The 11,743-nt window shown below is 52.0% G+C and overlaps 1 protein-coding gene across 1 annotated transcript; it reads right to left on the reverse strand.

Annotated features, from left to right (window-relative positions):
• Positions 1 to 2,267: 2,267 nt before the first annotated feature.
• On the reverse strand, positions 2,268 to 10,988 carry TEKT3 (tektin 3). The gene is made up of 8 exons (XM_051797529.1): positions 10,781 to 10,988; positions 9,230 to 9,833; positions 8,595 to 8,678; positions 7,060 to 7,130; positions 6,714 to 6,857; positions 4,778 to 5,000; positions 4,109 to 4,263; positions 2,268 to 2,568 (listed from the first exon to the last, which is right to left on the reverse strand). Exons 2-8 carry the CDS (start codon positions 9,803 to 9,805, stop codon positions 2,337 to 2,339), a joined length of 1,485 nt encoding a protein of 494 aa, XP_051653489.1. The 5' UTR covers positions 9,806 to 9,833; positions 10,781 to 10,988; the 3' UTR covers positions 2,268 to 2,336.
• Positions 10,989 to 11,743: the final 755 nt, after the last annotated feature.

Here is an 11,743-nt window from a genome sequence, read left to right on the forward strand (position 1 = left end):
GGCCATGAGCCACGTGTCTGTTGGAATTTCACCCAAACCCCTCCCTGGAGAGCCATTTTACAGGAGTTTTGTGGCAGGGCTGGCTCCAGTCATGGGAAAAAAAAAAAGCTCACATGGAAGCACACGTAGGATTCAGTGATCAAAGTGTTTGGGGGAGATTTGGGAGTATCAGCTGCCAGAAGTAACATCAATACTGTCAACTTATGGAAAACTGGCGTGGAGAGAACAAAACCCCAAAGGGACCTGGGAATTCTCTAACGTCTGGGAAATCTGCTGCAGGAAAGTGGAAAGTATTTGTGAGAGAAATTAGAGAAGCTGCAACTGAAATTCCTCTGGTCGTGGCTGGAACAGAGGAAAGAAATGCTCTGGCAGTGTTGTGTAAAGGAGCATCAGGAGGGCAGGACAGCAAGGGAAAATGAAGAGCTGGGGAATTGTGACACCACATAAATACTGTCAGGAGAAAGCCTTAAAGGAGTTGGGCCAGTGGGAAAGGTGAGTGTTTGGGGAGCTCTGAAAGCAACACTGGAGGAAATAGGAGGCTTTAAGTGCTGACTGATACTGGTGTGCCCTCGCTGAAAAACAGAGCTCAGATGTTTTTTACATGACTCAGAAACAAAGGTGAAAGTGAAATGAAGTGAAATGAAGTGAAATGAAGGCGAAGCTGTTGCTGGTGCCAGGACTTGGCTCCAGGTACTCGAGAGCTGGAACCTTTCAGGAAGGGGTTGTTGGGTGCCTTTGCTGCCCCACACTGAGCTGGGCACAAACTCACAGGGCCCACTACCCAAAAAACAGGCAGCTCTGCCTGAAAACCAGCTGTCTGGAGCAAGGCTTCAGACCAGTGGAGCAGCCAAAATCGCCAGAGGTTGGGAAAGGCTTCAGGAAAGGAATACAGGGAGAGTAACAGCACAGAGCTGGGGAGGATGCTAAAAAAACTAGAGGTGCCTGTGAGTTCAGTCTGCCATCAGTTTATTTTGGGGAGGCAGATCAGTGGAAAAAGGGAAGGTGTGATCAGCTGGGCAGTTTTTCCTGCTTACATTTGGATCTTTCCTTTAGAAGGGGTGGCTGCTCCCTCCGACGGACTCCGGCTCCAAGATACACACAAAGTAGAGGAAATCTATTTTTAGTCTCCTTGAGACAAAAGTGCTAGTAAAAAAAAAAATAAAATGTTAGAAAGACAATTGCTTCCTGTTTAGGGCTGCTGGGAAGGGAGATCCTGCCGAGACACTGAGGCTGGGCAGGACCTGGGTACAGCTCTCAGGAGCTGCCCCGGGGGGAGCAGGGAGGGCAGAGGGGTCTGTCAGGTGAGGTGGAGTCCCTTGGGGATGTGAGACAAGGAAAGATGTTCTCAGCTCCTGGGAGTCCCCACACTGGGCTGGGAGGTCCCTGCCCTGGATTCCTGAGGGAGGGGAAGGATTTGAGCTTCTGCTCCTTTGGGATTCTTGGTGCCTACAGGCTTTAGCCTGAGCTCAGCTGCTGAGGGTGAAAGACTCCAGAGTGTCTAAGTGACACGTGAGTCTAAGGAGACAATTTGCAAAGTGACTTTCACACTGAGCCTCAGATTGATTGAAGACTTATCCCTCTGAAAATTCCAATACTTGGTCAAATCAGTCTGATCCACAGCAAGAGAGCAGGTTGTGTGTCAGCTGGGGGGTTTGACTTCAGCACTGACTCATCTCTATATCTTCAAAGTGCTGCTTCCACCAACAAACTACACACAGGAGGCTAAATTAGGAACCCAAAATTAAATCCACAGCATTCTCTACAATTAACTAGTCAAATATACTTCCTCATTTTCGATGGCACTCTAAATTTTTCCAAAGCAAGACAATTATCATTAGAAATCAGCTTAAACCGCTGATTTTTCTCTTCAGGAACAGCACATCCTGCAGCTCTTTCCGGGACAGTTTGTGTTTCTTCGGCTGCACCATTAAAAATACATCAGGGATGTCAGCAGCTAATTACTCTGACAAGTAGCTTTACTTCCCCTTGTGCTTTTTCCACATCACACACACTCAGAAAGAGGAAGACACGACAGTTTTTGTCCTAAAATCACAGACTGGAAGGGTAGGAATGGATCCCTGTGGGTGGATTTACTCTTAGTGTCATACAGGATATTTTCAGCTCCTTTCTGGCACAGAGTGAAAGAGAAAAACCAAAGGGGGGGGGATTGAATTATCCTGGTATGAACCACACACCAAACCAACCAATCATTCGACTTCTACTCAGGGTTTAGAGGAGGAAATGAAACTCTGACGCGGCCGTGAAATCGTAACAATCTATTTGCAAAGAACCGTAACAAAACTGGGAATGTGTCCCCCGGCAGACACTCCCCGTGCTCAGGTGAGCCCTGCCGAGACATATCCCAGGATCTGCACGGTGCTGGGATAGGTCTTGCGCATCCCCATGCACCTCTCCTGGTCGATGAAGAGCGAGTTGTTCTTGATGACCAGGTCGTGCTCCAAGACAGCCTTGGAACGGACCAGCATTTGCAGCATGTCCTCAGAGGCTCTGAGGCACTGGTGAAGGTTCCTGAGGGTCTCATTGATTTCATTGACCTCTTGGACAAGGCTGGAAGACAGTAAGAACCCCCATTAGCAGTCCCGTCACGGCAGTGGTTTCCAGCAGAGCATTGCTGATGGGCCCTTTGAGCACAGGATTTCCCCCATCAGCAGGATCAGACCGATTTGGACCCCCCATTCCTGCCAGATACAATGCTGAGGGAAGAGCTCCTCCATGGAGAGGAAGGGGTAAGTTTGCTCTAAGGCTTCAAACTTACTCAGCTTTCAAACTTCACAGATTTCACAGAACTTCTGAGTTGGAAGGGACGACAGTGAATGGCCCATACATGGGTCAAACCCACAGCCTTGGTGTTATTAGCACCATGCTCCAAACAACAACCTGACCCTGATCTCAGGGCCAGGCTTTGGGTGTGTGCAGTGTCTGCCAGAGCAGCTCGTCCCACTGAGAAGAGGGATGAGCAGCTGTGGTTTCCCACCTCTGCTTGGGTTTGAGGGTTTGTTGGTTCACCCTCCTGCACTTCCCTGTGCTGGGGCCCTACCCACACCCACACAGGCTCACACAGCAGAACAGGGCAGCTGGGAGAGGCTAAAAGTGAATGTGAAACAAGTGGAGGATGGAAAAAACAACAGCGTGTGAGATGCTGAACCAGCTCTGGGGCTGGGTTTAAATCATTATTTAAAGGGAACCATGCTCAGAGGGCTTCCTGGAGGAGGTGTGAAGTTTGGGTGCCTCACAGAGGGCACTGAGGGCAACCTGCTTTGCCACAGCCCTCTGGGGAGTGTCCCCAGTGTCCCCAGGGTGGGGAGGACAGCTCTTACTGGTTCTCCATGTGGTGCACCCTTCTTGGAGTTACCCAAAAGGAAGGAGCTAAGGGCTCTCAACATGAGCTTGTCAGAGAGTTGAATCATAGAATCACAGACATCAATCACAGGATGGTTTGGGTCAGAAGGGACCTTCAAGATCATCCAGTTCCACCCCCTGCCACAGGCAGAGACACCTTCCATAGCCCAGGTTGCTACAAGCCCTGTCCAACCTGGCCTTGGACACTTCCAGGGATGGGGCAGCCACAGCTTCTCTGGGCAACCTGTGCCAGGGCCTCCCCACCCTCCCAGGGAAGAATTTCTTCCCCATACCCCATCTAACCCAGCCCTCTGGCAGTGGGAAGCCATTCCCCCTTGTCCTGTCACTATCTGCCCATATAAAAAGTCCCTCTCCCTCCTTTTTATAAGCCCCCTTCATATACTGGAGGGCCACAATAGGGAGAATAAAGGGCTTATCCTTCAAAACTGAGCACATCCAGCCACCTGGGTGAGGCAGGAGAGGCTGAGTTTTACCCAAGTGGGAAAAATCCAGTCCCTTGTGGGGTGGCACCAGGTTGTACCCGGCCATGGTGCACAACCTCTGTCATGGGTGCAGAGCTGCCCCAGCACCCCGAGGCTGGGACAACTGCTCATTGCTTTGGATTCCACCAGGGCACTTATGGAAGGATGATTTAGGAAAAGGAAAAAAAAGCTGATTTTTGTCACCCAGTGATGCTCCTGAGTGCCACCCCCAGTGCCTCCTCAGGGACCCTGCCCTCCTGCCTTACCGGATCTGGGCAGTGTCCCGGCACAGCTCCACGTTCGGTCTCCTCGTGCGCTCATCCAGCCGGGTCTGAGCCACTTTTAACTGAACCTCTTTGTCCTTTATGGTTTTTTGGATGACTTGTATCTTCGTCTCGATCTGGAAGATTTCCTGCCGTGTCTGGCGTGAAACACAAACATGTGTATTAATTGAAAAATATCTGCTCAAGTGATGACATCATTTCCCTTTTCTCCTGCCTGGATGCAGGAAAGAAACCAAGCTCCATAAGCAGACCCTGGGCTCAGACCACTGTCACTGTGCCACATATCCAGGCACAGATCCAGCAGAGTTTTCAGGGAAAAGCATCTCTTTGCTATTGCTGTCACATCAGAGGAGGTTTAGGAGCAGTGGTGGACCTACTGAATTCCCAGCTTCCCAAAATTACTGCTTGCAAGAACTGCTCATCCATCCATCATCCCTAACAGAGGGAAAGTTTTTAATGGCTCCTCATTTAAGGATGTGGCATCAGCAAGCCCAGCCTCAATCAACACAGCCTCAAGCACTTCTCAGGAAGCCTCCCATGAGACCCACTGGCGAGCCCATCACTGACCTCCACTTCCTCTGCTTGGCAGAGGCAGGACACGGACAACCATCCCTTGGGATGAAGCTAGAGCGGGAAGGGGTGCCAGGCTACCTTGGCCAGGTGGGTCTGGATCTTGCTCTTGGCGTTGGCGGTCTCGGTGATGCGGCTGGTGAAGGCGTCGTTGACCTTGCTGAACTGGCGCCACATCTCGTCGGCCGTGCCCATGAGGACGCTCTCCGTGCTCGCCCGCAGCTTGGCCGAGGTGGCCCGCTGGCTCTGCGAGCGGAAGATGTTGTTGTCCGTGAACCTGGCCCACGTCTCCGGCACCGAGATCCTGAGGGGGGGAAAGGAGAGGCCCCGGATCAGCCCCCGCTGCGGAGGGCGGTCGTGTCCCGCCCTGCTCCGACCTGGGGCAGCCTCACCTGGAATATTGTTTTGGGCACCACTGTATAAGATATTAAACTCTTGTGGAGCATCCAAAGGAGGGAGTGAGGATGGGGAAGGGCCTTGATTTGAAGGCGTGGGAGGACACTGAGGGCACTTGGTGTGTTCAGCTGGAGAAGAGGAGACTGAGGGGAGACCTCACTGCAGTTCCACCTTCCTGGGCAGGGGCAGAGGAGGGGCAGGGACTGAGCTCTGCTCTGGGGGGACCAGGGACAGCAGCCAGGGAATGGCTGGAGCTGTGTCAGGGCAGGCTCAGGTTGGATCTCAGGCAAAGGTTCTTCCCCCAGAGGCTGGTTGGGCACTGCCCAGGCTCCCCAGGGCAGTGGGCACAGCCCCAAGGCTGCCAGAGCTCCAGGAGGGTTTGGCTGATCCTCTGGGGCACAGGGGGTGACTCTTGGGGATGGGCCTGTGCAGGGCCAGGAGTTGGACTTGATGATCCCTGTGGGTCCCTTCCAACTCAGCATATCCTGGGATTCTGTGATGGATCCTGCCAGCGAGCAGTGAGGGTCAAATGTAGATTAAATCGATGCTCTTAATTAAATCAGATGAAAGTGAAACATCTGGACCCTATTTGTTCAATGATGTTTATTAAATGATGACCTGCTCATGAAGACAACCTATGAAAGCTCAGACAAACCAAAGATTCTCCCAGAAAAAGCAGAGATTCCAAACAGATCCCCTATTTCCATGTTTGAGGCACTAATTGTCAAGGGATTCCCAGCTCCATGACAACACACAGATCGAAGTCAATTCATTTTGCTCACAGCCCATCTCAGATTCACACTAAACTGAACAAGCATTAGATCCCACTCCATTCCCTGTCTGCGTGTTTGGGATGAAGTTCCTGCCTATGCAGTAGTCCAGAACAAGGTCAACAAAAGACTTAAATACCACATAAGCTCCATTTAAAACCTGCTGATTCTCGGCACATTTTACCCCCCCTCTGAATTTTAGCATCAATCCCTTGCAATTCATTTGCCTGTCTAAATACATCTGAGCTCTACTGTGAATAACCACTCAAACTGTTAGAAAAATTGAAACAATCTGTGCCTCTCCATAAACTGTGTGTGTCTGTGTGAGCAGGAGATTTATTCCCTCAGCCCTTTGCCACTTAGGGCATATCTCTGCAAGTGCTTAGTTCATTTACTACAGAGCCAAAGCCGAATTCCTGGCACCCAAAAGCAGCTGAACCCTGTCCCAGGACAACAGTCTCTATTTCTTCATCTTGTGTGTCATTCCAGCTCGCTGCCAGGCTCTCTCCAGGCAGGGGTGAACCCCCCAGACTTTACGTCAGGGAAGAGCACTCAGGCAAGCACTGACACATCTTTGAAAACATGCACAAACTTAATGGGCTGTGCAGAGGTGCTGGGCTGAATTCACTTGCAGGCTGATCTCTGGACCCTGATGTAATGTTTAATTAGGCTGGACTCGCTCTCCCCTGCTGAGTGTTGGATGGAGGGCTGTTCTCCCTTTATGGTGAGCGGAGAGAAACGACCCCTTGGAGGTGATGGTGGGATGGATGTGCCTGGGAAAACCCAGCTCCCTGCCAGGGAGAGGCACTGTGCCTCCCTGGGCCCCCCAGTGCCACCCAGCCTGCACTCACGTGGCATCGATCCGCTCCACCCCTCGGTAGTAGTGGATGCCTCTGGAGGTGTTCTTCAGCTGGTAGCACTTGTTGTCGATGTGATGGCCCATCTGCTTGTCAGCCAGGTCCTTCTCCAGCTCCTGCCGGGCCTCCTTGTTGCACCTTCAGCCCAGACACAGCAGGTCTCAGTGGGGTGTAGGGGGGAATGGTTTCCTGCCCACCCCGCTGTGTGCATCCCTGCCCGCTTCCCATGGAGCCTGCAGGGGTTTGACACCTGCAGGGAGTGGGTGGGGTAGGGCCCTGCTGGGGTTCACATTAAAATGCACAGCAGTCCTGCAGCAAGAGACGAGGAGCCCCTCCTTACATGAGCTGGGCATTCACGGTGCTCAGGCACTGCTGGAGCCTCTCCCGGACGGACCTGATGATCTTGATTTCCTGGGCAAAGGTAAAACACAACTCCATCAGTATCCATGGCCTGGACACACTCATCCCCTCGAGCCTCTCCAACCTTGCACACAGTGAGAACTTCCCTGCTTGCCTTTCCCCCAAAGCAAACAGGGGGTGCAGAAAGGGCCCCCCAGCCCCAATGCACATGTTTGTGCAGCTGAGCCCAAACCAGTGACAGGAGGGGACAGAAGGGGGCTGTGGCCACTGCCATGGCCTCTGAAATCACTTTCAGGGTGGGCTCTCAAGTGTTTTTTCATCTTGACATCCATGTCAAGGGCTGGTTAGCTCCACTACAGGGAGATGGGTCCAGATTCTGACCTGCTATGAACAGGCACAGTGGTTGCCTGGATCAGCAGTGCTGCACATCCCCATCCCCAGTCCCAACATATCTTCCTCCCCACAAGAGATCCCATCCATATGGGACAAGAGGAGATGGCCTTTGGTGCAAAATCCCCAGTCCTTTCTAAGAAACACTCAGCCCTACCAGGGGAAGGCATGTGCTGCTCTCAGCTCACTTGACTCCAGCACAAACCTGTTGCACCTGTGAAGCCCCAGCTTCCAGAGGCAGGTGATCAGTGCTCCAAACTCAGGAATTTTTAAGCCCTCCTGTGTGCAGGAGCCAGCTGAAACCATAGCCTGAATATGAGCCAGACACTTAAAAACCAAAATGCCTTTATGGAGATATCAGCTCTGATAACTTTCCTAAAACCTTGTGACTTTTAAACCAAGATTTTAATGTTTTAGGGCCTGACTTACAAGGAAAAATCTTCCAACAAAGCAGTGGCATCACAGTCCCAGGGGCTGCAATTCCCTTCCCAGTTTTGTGATGCTTTTGCAGTGATTCTGTTTCACTGTTCCCTGCATTAGGATCCCCTTTGCTGTGCCAGCTCTCATTGTGTTGGATTTTATTCACAGTTTAAAGCAGACTATATAAAGGCAGGCAGGAGTGCATGTTTCTGCAATTTCTATCAAATCCATTGCCTGAGCACACAGAGCAACAGTCCTACTGCAGCCACACTGCTCTGAGCAAAGCAAAGCTGGGGGGAGGTGTAAAATCTTTTATTAGATCAGCTAATATAGCTGGGAAAACCAGACAGGCTGCTGGGCACACAGTGCCTTCTGCATATCTGTGTGTGCATCTGTGTGCAATATATATATAATGTTCTATAGATACAGAGATATATCACACAGATAGATACTGCTCCTGTGCTGGCAGGGCTGTCTCACAAACTCCATGAAGAAGGGCAGGGGACCCCAATATGCCACACGAACACAGTTGGTTTTCAGCTACTCCTTCCTCTCTTTGGGGGGAATGCAGCAGGTTTTGGGGGGTTGAAGAGCTTAGCACCTCACCAGCACTAAGGAGCCAGGCAGGGAACAGGGCTGCAAAACCTGTTTAGGGTAGTTTAGGTAAAAATAACTCTAACACATGATGTGTGCTGCCAGACTTACTGTGATGAGCTGTTTCTCCACGTCGTCGTGGACTAGGTCGATGCCCATCCTCTTCTCCCGGTTAAGCAAGCACTTGTGAGCGACCTGTTGGGGACATGCCATGCCATCAGTGCTGGCTGCAGGGGCAGGGTTCCCTACAGGGGTGGTGCCCATGTCAAGTAATGTATGAAAAGAAATTATAGGTGTGCACAGAGATGACAGCACGGGAAAAACTGCTCTGGCTTAGCTGACGACGAGCAGCCGAGTGCAACATCAGCATTAAATCGATGCGAGGGAGCCCACGTGTCCCTGCTGCCACCACAGCTGAATACAGGGACCTGTGTCAGGCTCGATGCTGACCTCACCAGAGCCTCGTGGTGAGACACGGGCTTTTATCTCCCAAACCAGGATTTTGGAGATAAAAATATTTGGCTAAACAAATCCTGTCCTGATGTGCTCAGCCTGCGCCGGTGGCGGGGGGGAGGGACGCAGCAGATGGCAGGGGATTTGTTTATTCCTGACAGAACTAATGGGCTCTTAATAAAAACTTTCTAGATGTTACAGAGCTGTAATGAAACTTTATTAGTCGAATTTGAATGGCTGCAGATGCTCTGGCAGGAGGCCACAGCTCGTGGCCCACAGGGCAGGGTCCTTACCTGGAAGGGGCCCTCGGTGTCGGCCAGGGCTCTCTCCAGCCGCTTCTGCATGTCCGTCAGGGAGTTGGTCTCCCTGATCATGGCATCCAGCTCGAGGCAGAGCTCCGACTTCCAGTACTCTATGTCATTGACACGTTCTCCCAGGTTCTTGGTGCTCTCCCCCTGGGTCCTCTTGGCCTGCTGGTACACGTCCTTGATGGTGCGGTTGAGGTCGGCCCGCAGGCGCTCCGCGTTGTGCCGGGTGGTCTCCGACTCCTTGTAGTTGGTCATGTTGGACCTGTGCCAGTCGTCGAGGGTGTGCCGGGTGAAGACACCGTCCGGCCTCTCGGAAATGAAGGGAATTATCTTGGTGGGGGGTAGCCCTGGGAAGCTTTCGGAAAGGGGAGCCAGAGTTGGGTTGAGGGCAGCTGCTTTGTAGTAGGCGTTGGGCATCCAGGGGAGGCTGATGCTCTCCGGCTGGTAAGGAATCCGGTTCTTGTAGCTTGCAGCCACGGTGCTGGTGGCAGGCAGGATCTTGCTGGGGGGTGGTTTTGGATAGGTAAACTTTGCTTTTAAGGGATAGCCGTAGAGCTCCATTGTGGAATGCTGCTGTCAGGGACGTGTCCTGCACAAAGGAGGCAGAAGAAAACCTCATTCAGTCAGTTCCTGCCCTTGTCTCACTTCTCACAGCAACACACACAACCTGTGATACAGCCAGTGATGCCCAAGGTACCCACACTGTGCCTGTACAGGCCTAAATCTCTCAAAAACAAATCCCTTCTGACAGCATCCCAAGTACCTGGATAAACAGGGATTTCACTCTGCTGGTGGTATCCAGTGTCAGGTCTTGAAATGAGGAGAGGAACAAATCATGGCAGCCAAGAAGGATGACAGATCTGATACCTTCATTTTCCTTATTCCTTTATTTCTTATTCCGTATTTCCTATTATACCTTCATTTTCCCTTTCAATCTAGTGAAGTTCTTATGTGGCAGGGACATGTTCTTCCCCTAATACCCTTAAATTTAGCAAAAAAAGCTTTCACAAACGCAGCCCTCTGAGCCAGTTTGGCAGAACTGAGGATGAGATGTCTGTGCTCAGGTCCAACAAAACCCACCGTGTGGGGGTTCCCACAAACCAGTCACTCCAGCCCTTTTCTCCCTGCTAGGGATAAGCCACTGCCATTCCCTAGCTCCAAGCCACTTATTTATTATTATTTATCAAAAATTTTATTATTTATCATCCATTTTATTATTATAAACTCACACCTAGGAAACAGCATTCAGAGAGTGGGAGATGGTTTCCCTGGCTCCCACCCCTGCAAAGAAATCCTTCCCTTTCAGACACTGACAGACAAGCATTCAGGAGAGAAAAAACCCTTGGGAATGGCCTGGAGTTACTTTTCCGTGCATTTCCAGCTGAATTAAATGGCCCTGCATCCCCCTCAGGATAAGCCATGCCAGGGTGGTACTTTCTACCCTCCCTGAACACAGACACACAGCAGGAGCTGCTGACCACCCAGTTTGGGTATATTTGGATGCTATAAGAGACATTTGGGGCTGAGGAGAAGTACCTGCTTTGCTGGTCCTCCCGTCCCAGTGGAAGCACAGGCTCCCCTGTAGCTGTGAGTGTGGCTGTGCTCAGGGGTGTGGGGTTGTGGGGGTGCTGCTCCTCATCGCTGTGGTGCTGCGCTTGGTGGTGGCACTGCCTGGCTCTGCCCCAGCCCCAGTGTGCTGGCACCACAGGGCCAGGGCACTGTTGCTATGGGCAGTGGGGTTCTGCAGAGGGAGACTGGGTTCTACGGTGGGTGAAGGGGTTCTGTGACCTGTGACCGGGCTCTGTGACCTGTTCTGACCATTGAACCTCCCTGTGATGGCCACAGCAATGGCCACAGGGCAGCACAGGGTGCTGGGGGGGCAACCTGGGGCCAGTAAACACCCTCACGTGGCATCCCAGATCCTGCCCTGGGCAACCTCCTGCCCTCGCTGGGCAGCTTTGTGCAGCCCCTGGGCAACCATGTGCAGCTGTTGGATGATGGATAATGCTCTTGGCCACCTGATTTAGTTGAAAGTAGTCCTGTGAGGAGCTGGACTCACTGATCCTTATGAGTCTCTTCCAACCTGGGATATTGCATGGTCCTATGAACTCAGTGCCCTCAGTGGGCAACCCAGGGCCACCCCAGGCAACCCAGTGCCACCTTAGTGTTCAAGGCAAGGTTGGATGGGGCTTGGAGCAACCTGGGCTGGTGGAAGTGTCCCTGCCCATGGCTTTAGAAGAGCTTTAAGGTCCTTTCTAACACAAACCATTCCAGGATTCTAGGAACTCTGTACAACCCAGTACCACCCCTGGGCAACTTGATCCCATCCCTGGACAGCCCTCAGTGCCATCAATGGGCAACTCAGTACAGCCCTTGGGTATCTTAGTGCCACTCCTGGGCAAAGCAGAGTCCTCACTGGGGAACCCAGTGCCAGCACTGGTGCTCCTGGGCCAGGCAGAGGCTTCCCTGGGGTGGGGGGTACACCAGATGAGATGTCCT

This window comes from Manacus candei, unplaced genomic scaffold (assembly GCF_025592945.1).
Source record: "Manacus candei isolate 608988 ecotype Guabito, Panama unplaced genomic scaffold, ASM2559294v1 h1tg000047l, whole genome shotgun sequence".
Taxonomy (NCBI): domain Eukaryota; kingdom Metazoa; phylum Chordata; class Aves; order Passeriformes; family Pipridae; genus Manacus; species Manacus candei.